This window comes from Alexandromys fortis, unplaced genomic scaffold, assembly GCF_014885135.2.
Source record: "Alexandromys fortis isolate MF-2015 unplaced genomic scaffold, M_Fortis_MF-2015_v1.1 scaffold_92, whole genome shotgun sequence".
Taxonomy (NCBI): Eukaryota; Metazoa; Chordata; class Mammalia; order Rodentia; family Cricetidae; genus Alexandromys; species Alexandromys fortis.
In genome coordinates this window covers 2,856,666-2,874,732 of record NW_026067972.1, presented here as the reverse complement: position 1 = coordinate 2,874,732, position 18,067 = coordinate 2,856,666, and the positions used below count along the sequence as shown (strand labels likewise).

The 18,067-nt window shown below is 49.9% G+C and overlaps 1 protein-coding gene across 1 annotated transcript in view; it reads right to left on the bottom strand.

Annotated features, from left to right (window-relative positions):
• Anks6 (ankyrin repeat and sterile alpha motif domain containing 6) overlaps positions 1–8,356 on the bottom strand; it is a 33,355-nt gene extending 24,999 nt beyond the window's left edge. Inside the window, exons 1-3 of the mRNA XM_050156091.1 lie at positions 7,947–8,356; positions 545–1,047; positions 366–410 (exon numbers count right to left, since the gene is read on the bottom strand). Of these exons, the coding sequence (XP_050012048.1) occupies positions 366–410; positions 545–1,047; positions 7,947–8,278 (880 nt within the window). The 5' untranslated portion in view covers positions 8,279–8,356. The remainder of the gene's footprint in view (positions 1–365; positions 411–544; positions 1,048–7,946) is intronic.
• Between the last annotated feature and the right edge of the window lie 9,711 nt (positions 8,357–18,067).

Sequence of the window (18,067 nt, the reverse complement as noted above, 5' to 3'; positions counted from 1 at the left end):
CGTGTGTGACACATTCTCTCTCACACACATGGAAACTCTGGGTAAAGAGCCCTTCTGTCGTAACAAAACTGAGGCCAGTAGAGAGAGAAGCCAGGGTACAGCTCCACTCTAGCTATAGGATAGCGGGGACATGGGAGAATGTTCTAGAATCTGTGGGTAGAACACGCTCATACATACAGGCCCCCAGGGCTCACCTGGGAAGAGTGAATTATAATCACTCACTGGGAAGAGTGAATTATAATCTCACAAAAGATATATATAAATTAAAAACCCCAAACTGCATCTCTTTCCCAGATTCCTGTGCCCATGGATTAGGTGCAGAGGTCAGAGCCCTGCAATCCAAAGCTCCTCTCTGAGGAACTTACCCATTTTCAGCGCGTGGAAGATGTCAGGCCGACTTTTCTCCTCATCTGGGCAAAAAGAGATTTCAGAATTAACTGAGGAGAAGTCTAATTATAACTGCAAATTTGTAGGGTCAGAGAGACTGGTTAGCATTCTAACGGGCAGGCCATGAGGAGCCATGGGGCCAAGGCTTTGGCCTGACCTGTTTTCGGCCTGACAGTGGTCAGGGGGTCCAGGTAGTCAGCCAGATCCCTGTGCTTGCGGTCAAGGGCAACCTCGAAGGCCGTCTTCTCCAGCACACTGAGGTGGTCGGGGTTGGCTCCCTTCTCAACCAGCTGCTGTGCCACGCTGAGCTTCCCGAGGAGGGCTGCCAGCATCAGGGGGCTCCAGCCCACAGTCCGGGCTGTGTGGTTGGGGTCTGCACCCCACTCCATCAGGAGGCGTACCACGGCCTCGTGCCCGTGCTGAACAGCAGCCATCAGGGCCGTGATGCTCAGCAGCTCGTCCTTGCTGCCTCCCGTGGCTGGTGACTCGCTGGATGGGCTGTGATGATCCACAATGGCGCCGGCCTCCAGCAGCAGCTTCACCACGCCCAGGTGGCCGCCCCGAGAAGCCACGGTGAGCACTCTGGCACCCAGCCGATTCTGAGCATTGACATCAGCCCCGTGATCCAAGAGGAGATGTGCCACGCTCGCATGCCCACACCTGCCAGAAAGATGGGAATGAGAGTACTAAACAGACCACGTGACGAGTGACCTCGCCACTGCCAACTACTGCAGGTCCAGGGGCTGTTCAGATGGAACAGCTGCGGCCTGGTATGAGGTACCAGGCCCTGTGCAACCATCCTCATCTGATAACAGAAGCCTTGGCTAGGCTGGACTCTGTCCCTCCTCCCTGTGACACGGACAAGAGTTTGTTTATTTATGTCTTCATTTCCTGATCTGTACAGTGGGGCCATAACCATACCTCCACGGAGGACTGCTTGTGGCTTGCTGAGCAGATAGAGGGAGCTCCTGGAGCCGTGCTTGGCCAAAGGAAGCAGGCACTCAGCGTTAGCTATGATAACTGCTATGCTTTTCCCATTCTACAACCTGCTGCAGTCACCTGCCTGGTTAAGGACCACTCCGGGATAAAACGTCCAGCCCCGGGCAGCACGGTGATACACACCTTTAATCCTAGCACTCAAGAGGCAGAGGCAGGAGGATCTCCGTGAGTCTGAAGCAGCCTGCCTACACAGTAAGACTCCTGATGCCCAAAACTGAAAGAAAACAAAAACAAACAAAAAAACCCAGTCCTGAGGCTAGGGCACAGACATGCAGGCCTAAATCATGACAAAAAGAAATCTAAAAAACAAAACACGAGGCGGACTTTATATGAGTAAATACGCCTGAGGTAGATCTATGACCTACTTACAGACCCCCACCTACATACACCCTGAGTCTCAACCCATCTGCCTTGACTTCTTCCCTGCACCACTCTGCCCCCCACATCTGAGTTCTCTGTACTCTGCTACATGGCCTGCTAAGCTGTCTCTGCCAGCGCTCTGATTCCCTCATGGGCAAAGCAAAGCCCCTGTGATTCATTGCTGCCCTTCCCAGCCCCCACCACCCCACCACATGCCAGTCCTGACAGCTGTGCTGGGCAGAAGGACTCTGGTACCTCCGTGGAGGTCTACTGCCACCTGCTGGCAGGAATGTTCACTGTAGGTGGCTGTGAACCTGGAGTGGCCAGATCAAAGAAGTTGCAACTGTACATTGGGGCCCAGAGAAGACAGACAGGCTCCCACCAACTCCCTGAGTCCGGTGGGAGGACAGATGTCGTTTCTGAGGGTTTTGAGTGGAGAGTGTCCAAGGCTAGAGAAGGTTCCTGACTAACAGGAAGGAATGACAAACCAGAGAAGGGGGTGTTAGACGACCACAGCGCAGGGCGCAGGCTCAGAGGCAGGTTCTGAACTGGTTGCTCAGTCCTCATTTCTGGAAGTGGACTTTGTGCTTCAACTAAATCTAGGGGCTTCCTCCCCCTAAAGAAGGCAAGGCCAGGGCTGAACTCTGGTCTCAGGCTCCAGCGAAATATAAAATACCTTCTGGGCGGTGAACCTTGACACAACAGGCTGCCTCCTACAGCATGCAAATGAGAACTTGGTGGCCTGGCGTAGGACGGAGGATGGGGGCCTCTTCTCTGAGGCAGAGAGGCGAGTCTGGGGAGTTACACCACGTGCTGAGGCCTCCCCTGTCCTGCTCCCTCCTGTTCATCCTCCGAGCAGCCCACAACCTAAACTTCAAGGTCCCTCCCAAGTGCCCAGAGCCAGGAGGGATGCCTACATGGCTAATACCTCCCAGCCCCTCGCCAGCCCCTTGCCACCCCCTCCCACCCTCCTTCCTTGCACTTGCGGTGGAGTCTGACTCCACTCTTCTGCCATTTAGTCCTGCCAAGCAAAGTGCTTGGCCTCTGTCCTGCTCACCCCCACCCCATCTCACCAGCTCCTGAGCTGTTTCCTGGTCTCCCTCCCAAGGACCCACAGTGTGGAGCTTCCCTCTGCCAATGCCTGAGCCCTTCTTCAAAAACCATGTCTCCCCTACCTGACTGTGGCTAAGGACAGGGCTATGCAACTTCGCCGGCCCATAACACAGATGGCCCATATTAGAGTTCAAAATCATCTGTCCAATGAACAAATAAATGAATGCATAGAAAGGCTAACAGTGGAGGGGAGGGGAGGTAAAGGAAGAGGGGATGTCTGAGAGACAGAAAGCAATCAGGGGCTGCTGTGTTGGCCTCCACTAGAGTAGAGTTCAAAGCTCCCATAGGTCTTGAGAACACAAAATAAACCCTAGGGTAATCCTCAACTGCAGGGTACAGGATACTTTCAGATTCTTATCTCATTTGAAAACCAAGAGGTGAGCACAGCCTCCCATTTCACAGATAAGGAGGCTTAAGATTTGAGCAGAGAGTAATTAATCTCAATTTGAAAGTGACAGGACCCAAACCAGCCCCAAGAGTTTCCAATCACAGCTCTTCCAGCCTGCCCAGTTCCTACAGAGGAAGCGAAGGACTGAATTCGAGCAGAAATACTGAATTTGGGGATGTTTTCTGAACTCTCGGGTAGCCCTAGAGAGCATTCAATTAGGCTGAAAATACAAAATGATCCAACGGAGCCTGAGATAATTTTGCGGATGTTCAGTTTCTAATAGGTAATTACTGGAGATGAGGCTGCTGGGGGCTTCTGAGCAGGTGCTGAGACTGTCAATTAATTTCAGCAATTAACACCTGTGCTTTAAGAGCTGGCACGTGATCTTGCCACTCAGAGCACCTGGCGGCCACCCAGAGGAGTTGGGTAAAGACAAGCGGATGGAAGGTAAACAGACCAAGGTGTGACTAGAAAAGTACCCAAAGGGAGTTGTCAATTGCAGGATTCACAGCTCCCCGGGGCCAGCAGTCCAAGTGTGAATCTTGCGGTTACTCAACTAGCTGTGTGGCTATAGGCAAGTCCCCTACCTTCCCTGTGGCTCAATTCCCTATCTGCAGAAGAGGTACACCGATGATGCATACTTCCTAAGGTTCTGGGTGGACTGGAGGAGCAAATTCATTTAAAGCAGTGAGTACAGTTCTGAACACTTTTAGGTGGTGCTCAAGAAAGGTCACCATTAGCTGGACAGACGACACAGGCCTGGCTGAGGCAGGTAGAGCAGACCTGCTTGGACTACGGGGAAAGTTCAAGGACAACCTGTACTAATCAGTGAGACTTTGCTTTAGGAGAGGGCTGAGGTTGTAACTCAGTGGTAGCATGCTTGCCTGCCAGGTGCAAGCCCCTAAATTCAAGCCCCATGACTGGGGAGGGGGGAAGGGGGAATAATCCATTATTTTGCAAATAGACAGCTACTACTTTTACTAAAACCATGAGAAATCGACGTCTCCAGGTCCTGCCCCAAGGCCTCTATGGCTCGCCTCATTGATGGATGCTGGAACACACAAGATGTCCACTTAGGTAGTCAGTGACTGGAACACGGTCCCGGGGTGGAGAGTGTCCAAGCACAGGCTCCCCTGACCAGAGGGACCAACTAATAGACCCTCCAGGAAGTCTTCCTACCTCAGTCCCTAACACTGAACATCCACATGGGCCTGGCAGCAGATGGCTCAGTGCATCTCAACTCCTGGACAGTGGGGTCACTTGTGAGGGACAGCACCTAAAAAATGCCCAGGCCCTGGGGAACAGGCAAGTGTGAATCTAATCTTGTTCTTACGGGGGAACCCTCTACCTTGGTCTTGTTCAACAGTAAGGAGTGTATCACACTAATGCTCTAAAAACAGCACCTGTCAGAGCCAGAGAGATGGCTCAGTGGTTATGAGCACTGGCTGCTCTTCCGGAGAACCTGGCTTCAATTCCCAGCACCCACACGCCTCCTGACAACTGCCTAAAACTCCAGTTCTAAGGACTCTCATGCCCTCCTCTGGCTTCTGAGAGTACAGGCCTGCACATGGCAGGTGAACACACACACACATACATACATACACACACATACACTAATAATTAAAAAAACAGCACCTGTGGCAAACTGAGGCATGAAAAGGCAGCCCAAAGCTTTTCCAGAAGTGTCAAAGCTGGACTGTTTGGACCACAAATCCCAGCTCGCTTTACAATACCACCTGAAGGGCTCCATCAGGTCCACATGCAGGTCTTACATTCCTCCTTTCCTCTCTGTTGCTAAACTGTTAGATTACATTCCTGAAGCTAGTCACCAAGGTCTATTCCTTTATCTGGCCACTCTCTTATGCCTGACCAAAACAGCAAGGCCCAGCTATCAAAACACCAAGGCCTAGCAATCAAAAGTCATTCTTTGGCCACACTGACTAAGAGGTCCAAGCAGGACGTCCCAACTCACCCTGGCACTGACTTCCCCCTTTTCTCCTTAAAAACCACTCTTGCAGAGACACCGTTGACCTATCCAGAGGCAGCACCCCCCACACTGCCATCCCTACCCTCCACTTGTCCCCTCTGGGGTAACAGAATCTCTTTTGTGCCCATATTAAGGAACTGAAATTAATCAGGTGATGTGGACCATCCTGCAAAACTTGGTAACCTGCAAAACAGGTGACTAGGGGTTGGTGGCACTGGGGCAAACCAGGCTGCATCCATTCCAAGCAATGCTCTCAGCGAGTTCCCTGGATCCTGGAAGGGTGGGTGGAGCTCAGAAATAATGTGTATGACCAGGGCTCTAAAATGTACAAAGTCATTCCTCTTTCTCGTGACTCTTCCCTCCCTCCACCCCTCTTGTAATACTTCAGACCTTCAGTCTCAGTCTGTAGAAAGGTCACCCTAGGATCCCCATCTGGAAGGACATCCCAGAGAGCCTCTGGTATAGCAGGGTGGGGTACACACAGGGAGGGAGCCAGCTGCATGTGAATAGGTTTTCCTGGTGTGGCGAAGCACAGAAGGCTTCCTGGAAGGAGCTAAGCTAGAGAGCGGAGGGGCTTTTCCGAGGGCAGAAGAGGAAAGCCTCACGCTAAGGGTTCTGCAGAGGGACTCCCTGCCCCACACATGCACCGACTAGCGAGCGGTATGCTGGAGGCTCGTTTTGCCATCGAAATCTCAGGTTCTCTCTCACCTGTAAGGTGGAGAAGATACTCTTGGCACAGAGAAAAGGCTCAGCGTTAGCATTTTAAAAAGTACAGAGTGGGGGCTGGAGAGATGGCTCAGCGATTAAGAGCACTGACTGCTCTACTGGAGGACCCAGATTCAATTCCCAGCACCCGCATGACAGCTCAGGACTGTCTGTAACTCCAGCTCCAGAGGATCTGACACCTGCACACCAAAGCACATAAAACAGAGTTAAATATAATATTTTTAAAAAATATTTATTTATTTATTATGTATACAATATTCTGCCTGTGTGTATGCCTGCAGGCCAGAAGAGGGCACCAGATCCCATTACAGATGGTTGTGAGCCACCATGTGGTTGCTTGAAATTGAACTCAGGACCTTTGGAAGAGCAGGCAATGCTCTTAACCTCTGAGCCATCTCTCCAGCCCCCTAAAATATTTTTTAAAGTACAAAGTGATACAGAGAAGGAGTGGCTGAAATCTTGGCCTGAGCTTAAGAGACCAGAAGGGATATACAGAAGAGTCTGGACAAAGTGTCAATCTGAGACTTGGAAGCCACTGCAGACAGGCACAAGCAAGCACTCGTTCCAGAAAGATCTGGAAGCTCTTCAAGGAGGCAAAGGCAAGGACATGCTTGGAGGAAAGAAGGAATATGGCGGGAGACCTCTGTAGAGGTGTCTGCGGACAAGGATGAGGGGATGGAGAGAAGGGTGTGGATTCTGGGGCTATCTCAAGTCAACAGGGGCGGGTGGGTACTAGGTAGAGGAAGGCTCACCTGGAGGAAGAGTGGGAGCTGCCACTAAGGGGAAAGGGAGCTAGAAGAAAGATTCTAAGGTCACTTCCGCTGCCCTGGTCTTTCCCTCTGGTGCCACCTCCTTTGTGCCCGAAAGCCAAGTGCACTCTTACGACTACCCCTCTGGGACTAGAGATAGCTCAGTGGTTAAGAGAACCTGCTGTTCTCAAAGAGACCACAGGGCTGGCTGCTAGCACATCATAACTGTCTGTACCCACAGTTCCTGGGGATCCACTGGGCTGCCTGGCTTCCCTCAGGTACCAGGTACCCATGTGGTACACATGTATACAGGCACACAGACACTCGTCCACATAAAATAGAAATAAATAAATCTAAAGAGACAAAACTATTGTCTCTTCTCTTGTACTCTCCAGCTCAGTACATTTGTTACCCACAGCCAGAAATCTAGAGATGGATTTTGCTGTCTCCCTCACTCCCGACCCCTTCCCAAGGTCTCAGTCACAAGTATCAACTTCAGTCTGGTCCAGGCCACTACTGTCTCCTCTCTGGGCTGCTGCCTTTCTAACCCGCCTTCCTGTCTCTAGCCTGTCTCTCCGCCCAGTCTCACATGTGGTGAGTGAGCCTATCCAAAACAAAACTCCGATCCAGTCGCTCCCGACATCCTTCTCAGCCCCAATATCTGGCGCCTGCCTGCTTCCTTCTCTCCAATGGTGGGCTCCTCTCCCGTTACTTCCAGCTCCGTCCGGGTCCCAGCATCCTCCCAGGTGCCTGACACTTGCCATCATGATGTGTTCGCACGGTGCCCCTTTCACACATACATTTTCGAGTCATGGTTAGTTTTTACACACCCTCGGGTCTCGACATGGACACACACATCATTTCTACTAAAAACTGCCCCCATTCTCCCAAAGGGGTCAGCTACTACGGTCAGACCTTCCAGATCAAAATTACTACTTTTATCTACCACCCCACTCCTACCCCCAGGTGGGGACTTAACTGGATCCCGGTTATCTTCCAAAAGAGCAGGCAGGTTCTTAGGAGACCCTTGATGCATAAACGGAATGAATGAACGCCTGGAAGATGCACTCGGCAGCCTCCAGACTGTTCAAAAGCCAAAGTTTCTAACATCCTAATCTTGTGTTTCTGAAAGAGCCCTTCTATTTCCAGCAACAGACGACCCAAAAAAACAATGCTCCAAGTCTGCCATTTGCACTTCCACGAGTCCCGGACTCTCTCCCTCCCGGTCCCCTCTCACCTGGCCGCCTGCATGAGCGCGCTCCAGCCGTAGTGGTTGCGGCTGTTGACCGAGGCTCCGCGGCGCAGCAGGAACCGCACGAGTGGCTCGTGGCCACCGGCCGCCGCCAGCTGCAGCGCCGAGTTTCCCGCCTCATCCGAGCAGTCCACCGGCACCGGCGCTCCGGCCTCGGCCGCCCGGGCCGCCTCGGGCCCTGCCTGCTCGGCTCCCACTTCGGGTCCCACGGCCGGCTCCGCGCCGGGCTCCAGCAGGCGTCGCGCGGTGTCGGTGTCGCCCTGCTCGCAGGCGCGGAGCAGCAGTTGCAGGCCCGGGGCCAGGGCGCCCTCGCCCATCGCCGGCCACCCGCTCCGCGCCGCCGCCGCCCGCTCCCACCCGCGTCCGCGCGAGCCCGCCGCCGCCCTCAGGCCCACCCCCTGGGTGCGCGCGCGCCGCCGGGGCCGCGCCTGCCGGGTTCGCGCGCGCAGGGCCCGCCTCCGGCCTTGGAGTGCGGGCCTGTGACTGCGTGGTGACTTCTCAGCCTTGGTGCCCAGTGCCAATCCGACCTCTGGGCCTAGCGGGCCTCGGAATCGGGTCTCGGGCCGGCAAACCGCAGCTCCGCCGACCGCAGACCGCCCTCCACTTCACTAGCACTTCCTGAACAGTTGGGGACAGAATCACTCCTGCCCCGTTGGTTGCCCCAGAATCCCTGCTGTGCTGGGATCTCCATCTGTGCCAGCCTACTAGCCGCTGTCCCTTGTCTTTGACGTGTGGCTCACACTGCAGCAGTAACTTACAAGTTACAGGTGGAGATTTTTTTTTTCCAGCCACACCCCAGACCCACTGAGTCAGAAACTCAGTGTGTGTGTGGGGGGGGGGGGGGCAGAAACTCTTGTTTAACAAGCCTTCTGGTATGTATACAAAAGGCAGAATCCACTGACTGATCTACGGGGCAGTCCTGAAAGCTACCCAGGGGGTCCAGATGATTATTTCAATCTACAGAAGAGGGACCCAGGGAGGAGTTAATATTGCTGTAGTCTGCACAGATCTGCAGACGCGGCTGTGGGTAGAACTCGGGTCTTCTGACATCAAGTTCAGCGCTCTTTCCATGCTCAACAACTATTTATTGGATGCCTGCTAGTGCCAGGCACAGCTCCACATGCTGAAAACACTTGAAAGGCAAGATAGCATCTCTGCCTTCCAGGAGCTGACCCGCCCATTCCGGCTCTAAAGATAGGATGTGGAAATAACTTGAGTGCTGGATGGAAGTGAGGGCTGTTGGCACAGTAAACTGAACATGAATCCAAGCAACTCAGGCTAGAAAAGGGGGTATTGTTTGATAATTGAGCCAGCAAGGGAGTCACTGAAAATGTAACACTTGCAAAAACTTGAAGGAAGAAAGTAAGCCATGGTGACATTTAGGGAATGAGCCAGTGAAGCAGAGGGCCAGAAGAAGGTTCTAAGAAGCAGGCCTGCCCACAGGCAGTTCACACTGGCTCATTACATCATGGACACTTCCATAAGAAGGAGAAACTGGTTTCTATAGATGGTTAGCAGTGGTGTCAAGGCCCAGTAAGAAGCCAGACATACAGAACAGTCAGACCGGACTGTTACACACCAAGTCCCACCAATGTATGACGGTAACAGCAAATCCGTTAGGTCTGGGAGGGCGTGAGTCACAGGTGCAGGGTGGAGAGAGTGGGGGCAGGGCACCAGAGCTGGAAGAAGGGGCCCTTTAGGTAAAGGATGAGGATGAGAAAATATCTTGAAGGTTTTCAGTGCCCGGCTGCAGACTGTGGCGTTCGTTCTGTGATTGAAGAGCCTTGAGAAGTGTTTGGGCAAGGGGGTCAAAGGCTAGAACTAGCCACTCCTGTACAGACGAACATCCTGACTCGTCCACATTCAACCCCAGTGGGGTGAAAGACAACCACCTTCAGAATTTCTAAGGAAGCCATTTATTCCCCTGAAGATCTGAACAATTATACCTAGGTTTTCTTTTCTTTTTTTTATTTATTAAAGATTTCTGTTTCTTCCCCACCGCCGCCTCCCCTTTCCCTCCCCCTCCCGCAATCAAGTCCCCCTCCCTCGTCAGCCCAAAGAGCAATCAGGGTTCCCTGCCCTGTTTTCTTTCTTGTCTTTCCTACATTTTCACTGACTGTTGTTTCATTATAAAAGCAATATAAAAGATAAGGCTGAGCTCAGTGTACCTTCCTGTCATCCCAAAACGTGGGTGACAGAGGAAGGAAAACCACGAGTTCAAGGCCAGCCTGAGTTACTTAGCGAGATCTTGTCTCCAAAAGTGAACAAATTGAGCTGTGAAACCACTCTGTAGGTAAAGTGCCTGCCTTGTAAGCACGAGGACCCGAGTTCAGATCCCCAGCACCCATTCCAAAGCTGGGTGTGGTGGCACACGTGTGTGAGCAACCACACACTTGGGAATAGAGTTGGTGAGACAGGCAGATCCCTGACGCTCATCAGCCGGCCAATCTAGGCTAATCAGCCAGTTCAGAGTTTAATGAGAGATGCTGTCTCAATAAATATGGTGGAAAAGAGAGATCAAGGTAGATAATTGAAGATGACCTCTGCTCTCCATGGGCACAGGTAAGTACGCAAATGAGTACGCACGACAAGAAACACAAAACTTTAAAAATAACCAAGTAATAGTGATGAGTGAACAATAACCAGCTCCAACAGCACATAAAAGTGAGCGGTCGGAGGTAAAATGCCCTTTGCCGACTTCCTCGATTTCCCAGGGCTATTCCCCCGCAGTTGCCAGTATGCACACTCGTTCTATTGTTTCAAAAAGATTTTATGTTTATTGTTTTATGTTACTGTAGTCATCAGACCTGAGAGAGAAGACTAACAGGAAGAAAGAGGTATGTGGGGTCATGGTTCCAGAGGTCACAGCCCCTCACAGTGAGGAAGGTGTGGTTGAGTGGCTCCAGCTGTCAAGGCAGGCGCGTGTACTGATGCTGTCCAATCACGGTGGGTCAAGAAACAGGATGGGTGGAGTCAGGGGTTAGCCGGTCACCTTCAAAAGCTCGCCCCAGTGAGTCTGGGCAGATAGCTCCCCGTTTAGAGTGCTCGAGGCTCCAATAAAAGGATCTGGATTTGGATTCCCAGCACCGACTTAAAAGCACAGCTGTAATCCCAGAAGGCAGCGCCCTCCTTTAATCCCAGGACTGGACGGTGGAGACATAAACCTAGAGGCTTGCTGGTGAGCTCCTGCTTCAGCGAGACTCTCTCGGGAACAAGTGGAAGGGCTGCTGAGATAGCTCAGTAACTAACCATACCTGCTGCCAAGCCTGGTGGGTGACCTGAATTCAGTCTCTAGAACCTACATAGTAGGAGAGAATCAGCTACTAAAAGTGTCCTCTGGCCTCCACATTTGTACTGTGGCATGCGCATGTACACACACACACACATAATAAATATGTCAGGTACCGTGGTGCATGCCTTTAATCCCAGTACTGGGGAGGCAGAGACATGCAGACCAATGTAGCATGACTAATAAAACTTCAGAGACAGAAATTGGGGTTCAACCTGAAGGTCAAAAGAGCAAAACAGCCAGCCACTGGCTCTTACCTCGACCTCAGTCTGAAATGGTGATCCTATCTCCAGGAATCTCAGAATGAGACTGAGCCTGAGAACTGTCTCTTCTCATTTTATAATCCTTCCTCGTTCTGGGTTTAAGGGTGTGTACCACTACCTCCTGGTTTCTATGAAAGATTAGTGTGGCTACTGGGATTAAAGGTGTGTGCTTTTGTGGCTATTGTGGCTTAAATTAAAAGTTGTGCCTCACTGCTGCCTGGTCTGTAAGGCTGCCAATGTGGAGGTTTTACTTTTCTGATCCTCAGGCAAGCTTTATTTATTAAAATACAAATGAAATGCCACTACAGAGCTCTATGAGTTTGAGGCTACCATGGTTTGCATCCAGGCCAGCCAAGGCTATGTAGTGAGACCCTGTCTCAAAAAAAAAAAAAAAAAAACAAAATAATAATAATAATAAATAGAACTTAAACAAAATAGAAAGCCATGGAGAAAGACATTCAACATTGACCTCTGGCTGCCACATACCACACACACATATTGAGTATAAGCCTATAATCCCAGCACATAGTACATACCACATACACACATACACTAGAAGAAAATCTTGTCCTAAACACACTTGCACAAGGAAAAGAAAAAGAATCTAGTCTATAGCTGGTTGTGGTGGTACATGCCTATAATCTCAGTCCTGGAGTGGCAGAGGAAGGAGGATCAGAAGTTCAAGGTCATCTTTAGCTACATAGAAAGTCTGTGGCCAGCATAAAACAAGCGAATGAATGTATGAATGAATGGATAAATAAATAGATAGATAAATAGAATGGACTCCTAGTGACCTACTTCCTACAGCCAGTATTCATCTAAAGGTCCACATCATCCTTAAATATTGACGTGTTCTGAGACACAAATATTCAAAACACACAAGGCTATGGGGGACATTCCCGATTAAAACCAAGAATACATACGTATGTGTAGATATTGGCCAAGAATCTTGCTTTCAGGGAGCAGAAACCACCCCTGGGGTCACTGAAGCAGCAAGAGAATTTAGGACAAGATTTTCTTCTAGTTCACGGCCCCTAGAAGGGCCCAAGTTTCAGAGACCTCAAACAAGGATGTCCCAATCATGCTACGGCTGTTTCCTCCTGGGATGGAGCCTGGTCAGGTGTCACTGGCTTCAAGTTGACAGCCCGACATGGTGACATTTTATGCTTGACAAACAAGGAAGCATGAGATGGCAAGTCACGAGTTTTCAGCATCTATGGAGGGAGGAGCCAGTGATCCACCAGGTAGGGACCGCCCAGCATGGTAAATGTTTCAGAGGCTTTGGCATCTTGGCTAACAAATGTTCACTGCACTCTATGCCTTCCGGGCTCTTTCTCAGGGCGTCTTCTTTGATCAACTCAATCCCTGGGGGTCAGAGGTTAGGACACTGTTCAGCCATGCTAATTGGCTTGTCTGGAGTGCTTACTGAAGCAAAAAAGGCATCCCCCTCAGAAGGTTGTCAGTTGTCAAGCTGGAGCCATTCCGCCAGTACCTGAAGCCAGACTGCTTGCAAGCAAAGGGCCATCAGCAGCAAACCCTGCCCCCCCCCCCCCCCCCCCCGCCTTTCTAGAGAGGTTTATTTTGAGCAAGACTGTCATCATAGTCAATCCAAACCTAACAAGGGTAGCATTTACTGTCTTAAATACATAGGTTTGTATTTTTTTTTCTTTTGTAGCATTGGGCCTTGGCTCCAGGGCCTTGTGCATGCTAGGCATGCATTCTCTCACTGAGCTGCACCAATCCCATATTTATTTTTGTTAATGAGTGGTTTCTCTCGGCTCAGGCTGTTCTGAATTTTTACCTGGTTTTTGTTTCGTTTTTCCATTTGGCAAATGTCTTAGACACTGTTCCATGTAGGTGAATGTAGATCAGAGACAACCTTTCCAATGGTTCCTGTGACACCAAAGATTAGGAAATGTAACATCATTTCATTCTTTTTGTTTTTGTTTTCCTAAGACGGGGTTTCTTTGTGTAGCCCTGGTTGTCCTCACAGAGGACAGATGGCACACTTGGCTGACATACTGAGGAACATCTACTAAAGACCGGACAAGTGGCCAGAGAGACAGCTCAGCAATTAAGAGCATTTATTGCTCTTACGAAGGATGCTGATTTGGTCCCCAGCACCTTTTGGGGCAAGTGGTAGGCATTCACAATCACCTACAACTCCGGTTTCAGAGTTTTTGGCTCCCTCTACTGGCCACAATGGTCACACACGTAAACAGACTGTGTGAGTGAGTGAACGAATGAATGAATAAAAAAAATGTTTTTAACAGCATTGATCACATTTTAAAATGGTGCAGGATGCCAGAGCTGGTAACCCTCAGAGCAATTACCACCCCAGGCCTGAAGGAGGAGGGGTAAGGCAGTTACAAAATTCTGCAAAAAAATGAATGCCGTGAGCCACTTGATGGAGTTGTGGCATCAAAGAGAGGGTCCACAGTCCACTGCAGCTCTGCAGGAGATTCCTCCAGGTGCCAACAGACACCTCTAGACTCACTCTCCTCTGTCTCCTAGTCTCGGGCTGTACTCCTCTTCAGAGCCCAGCAGGAAGCCAGAGTCTCTGAGCCACCTGGTGTTGTCCCCCCCCCCCCACTTCCCACCCCAATGGGGTGCCTCGCTGCTCAGCATGTGGTCCATGGGGCAGAGCACAGACACCAGCTGGGAGCCTGCTAGCAAGCAGTGCAATATCTTGGACCCATGCCAGCTCTACTAAACCATAATCTGCATGTCGACACGGTCCCCGGGTAATTCAGACACTTATTAAAGTTCATAGGGCAAAGGGTCTCTTATGCCGGGGTCTCTACAGTCTTATTATTTATTTTTTATGACCTGTCTTTCAGCACTGTTTTTCTCATTGTTCCTACTGTGTTGTTTTGAGTTCTCTAAAACATCAAATGTTTAAATTTTTGTTCATTTGGTTTTTTTTTCCCCTAGGGAATATGTCTCCAAGGAATAAGGGAGGGGGCAGAGGAGTAGAAATGTAGGGGGCTGCAGGTGGGGTGCTGAAAAAGGAGAGAGAGGCGAGGTACTTCAGTCCACAGCCTAGCTCTAGGGAAACTTAACCAGGTCGACCAGAAGTCCCAGTTAGCATCCCCATCACACTGAAGCCCTGCTGGAAAACTAGAGAATACCATCAAGGCTGGGCAGGTGCAGCGGCTGGAAGCTCTCAGTCATTGCAGGAGTTCCTGGCGGTTGTGAACCTCCAGACATGGGTGCTGGGAACCAATCTCGAGTTCTCCAGAAGAGCAGCAAGTGCTGTTACCCACGGAGCAGTCTCTCCAGCCCTATCTGCTTTTACGTACAACGATGCCTTACATCTTTTTAGCTTATATTTTGGTGGTTAAATTCCAAAAAGCTATGGACTCACAGAATCAAAAGAATAGCAACACTAACCTTGAAATAAATGCTGCCTAAAAGCTTCCCAAAGCTTACACGTCTGTCCTCCCCAGGCACATAAGGGTGGGCTTATTTACAGCCTCATCTACAATAGAGTTACCATAACAACCTTTGAAATCACTGCCATTCTCACAGGTGAAGAATTATGTGCCAGGAAGGTCAGTTAAGAGATTGAGTTTCTCGTCTTTCTTAAACTGTATCTGTCCTTTGTGGGGACGAATTGGCTATTCAAATCCGTTGGCCATTTTTATTTCTGTTTGTTCTTTGTATTTCCTTGTTGATTTATATACTGGGTAAATTTCACTTGAAACTTGAAGAAACCTTTCCTGATTTGTAGTCTAACTTTGTGTTATTTTGGAAGCCTTATACAACATACACTTTTTTGTGTGTGTTTTTCAAGGCAGGGTTTCTCTGTGTAGCCCTGGCTGTCATGAAACTCTCTCTGTAGGGCAGGCTGGCCTCTAGCTCACAGAGATCTGCCTACCTCTGCCTCCCAAGTGCTGGGATTAAAGGTGTGTGCCACCACCACTCAACCAATATACACATTTTAATGGACTTATAAATCGTTTCTTTAATGGCTTCTGGGTTCTTTCATCCAATAATTTTATTGTTAAATTTCTCTCCTTTTCTCCTCCCCTACACCTGACCAGGATCCCCTCTTCCCTTTTTCTATTCTTTTTTTTTTTTCTCCTTCAGACTGTGTTACCCTGGCTAAGCTAAAACTAGCTGAGTTCAGGCTGGCCTTAAACTCACATAGATGGTCCTGCCTCTGTCTCCCAAGTGCTGGGCTTAAAAGCTGTTCACCACCATGCTTGGCCTTCTAGTCTTTAAACAATTTATTGCATCTACTTGTCTTGCGTGGATGGGTGGTGGAATTTAGAGGACAACTTGTAGGCATGGGTTCTCTCCTTCACTCGCGTGGGTCTTGGGATACAGCTTGGGTCCACAGGACTGAGGCTGGGTGCCGTTACCCGCCTAGTCTGTTTGCTGGCTTCTCTTCTACCCTTAATTTCTCTTTTCCTCCCCATCGTCTCTATTTCTGTCTCTGTCTCTCTGTTTCTTTTCCAAACTCTTTCCCTGGTTCTATTCCCTTCTTCCTTCCTTTCCTTTTCCATTCAGTTTACCGCTTGGAGGCTGTTTCCTAGTCTCTGTCTTCCAAGGTTACTATTACCATGCAAAGGAACAATGGGAAAAATCAAGCCCCACCTTTTCGAGCCCATGCTGAGAACCAATAACCACCAACTTCTTTCTACCAGTCACTTGGGCTCCGCCCCCACAAGCCTCTGTGGAGAAGCCTTCCAATTTGGCAGTCAGTCCAAGCCTTTATGAATTGTAATCCTTGTCTGTTTTCTAATCTAACCACAGATCTTAATTGTCTGGAGACTAGCCCAAAGGCGGGGCTCCAGACTATCCTATGGCACCGGCCTTCCTGCCCAGCTAAAGCCTTGACACCTGGAGGCAGCAGGGGGCCCTGGGTACTGGGTGGAAACCTGTAAATTGTCCTTTGCAGGGTTTATCCAAGCCCTATGCCTTCCTGGGTCCTGGGGAGACTTCCTCTTGGGCTTTCTCCCAGAGCTGGCAAGTTGTTGGAGACCATCTTCTCACCCCATGTCTCAGACCCCAACTGTGAAATGAGAAACTGGACCAGGTCGGTGCTTTCTGGACTGTGCCATGGTCCCCAATGAAAATAGCTGATAAAAAGCTTTGGGCAGCTTCCTTGTTGATTTATGACAAAAAAAAGTCATAAACCAAAACACTAGCAGTTTTGATCGGTGTGTACATCAGCTAGGCAGTTTACAATAAAGTGGGAAAACCACATCTGTAGGCCTCAGATGCTATACGATGGCATTCTTAGCTTTTGGGTTGGTGGAAACGAAGGGGTCTAAAATTTTTTTTTTTTTGAGATCTTAAGGTAATTTTTAAATTTAATTTACATTTTTTTCATTTTACATCCCAACCCCAGTTCCCTCTCCCTTCTCTTTTCCCCCTCCCTCCCCTCCCCGTCCCACCCCTATCCCATCTACTCCTCAGATAGGATAAGGCCTCCCTTAGGGAGTCACCAAAGTCTGGGATACCAAGTTGAGGCAGGACCAAGCCCCTCCGCCCTGAATCAGGCTGAACAAGGTATCCCACCAGAGGTAATGAGTTCCAAAATGCCAGTTCATGCATGGGGATAAGTCCTGGTCCCTTCCAAACATATCAAACCATATAACCATCACCCACATTCAGAGAGCCTAGTTCAGTCCCATGCAGGGTCCCCAGGTGTCAGTCCGGAGTCCGTGAGCTCCCACTAGCTCTGGTCAGCTGTCTCTGTCGTTTTCCCCATCATGATCTGAACCCCCAACAAGGGGTCTTTTTATCCATTCCAGAAGAATTTACCTAACATTCACAAGGATTTTTAGGTCACACACAGAAATGGGCAGTTACAGGGTATTTAGAAGACTAAACCCACGATAATCTGGCTTTGGACCTGCAGCATCCCAACTCTCTATAACCACTAAAATTCTTCAGTCAGCTGTGTAGAACATTCGATGGATGTGCAGCCTCTTCCTGGGAACTTCAGTTAACAGTCTTGTGAGAAAGCTTTGGGAGTCTGAGAGTCATGCAGACTCCCTGGTAGGCAGACAGATGGGGAAAGGGTCATGACTAGGTAGTAAAGGCAACTTTCCAAAATGGCCACCTTCTTTCTCACCCTCTTGATGGGACACAAAAGCCTGACAGCTTAACACAAAGGGTGTGCAGGCTTCCATCTCAGGCGCCCTGTTGTTGGCCTGCTCAGGACGCGTCACACAGCAGTCCTGAGCCAGTCAGCCATCCTAACCGTGTTAAACTGACCAACACTAAAACTAAACCACTCTAGAAAAGCAGCTGGAGCTTTTGGTGTTCTGAGTCCCCACTCTGCTTTGCAGAGGGTCTTTTTCTCTGAGTGCCTGCTGCCTGTGTGTGTTTCCTCACCCCTGATAAACTCCTTTCTTCAATGCTGATTCTGTGTGTGTGTGTGTGTGTGTGTGTGTGTGTGTGTGTGTGTGTGTGATTTCTCCACTGCTACCTGTTGTGCCTGAGATTTTTCTTTGCCTTTTAAATCTTTAACTGACAGAGAATAGGAACCCTATCAAGACGTTCTAGGCTGTGTCAGCTTCTCCCTCTAATCTAGCTTT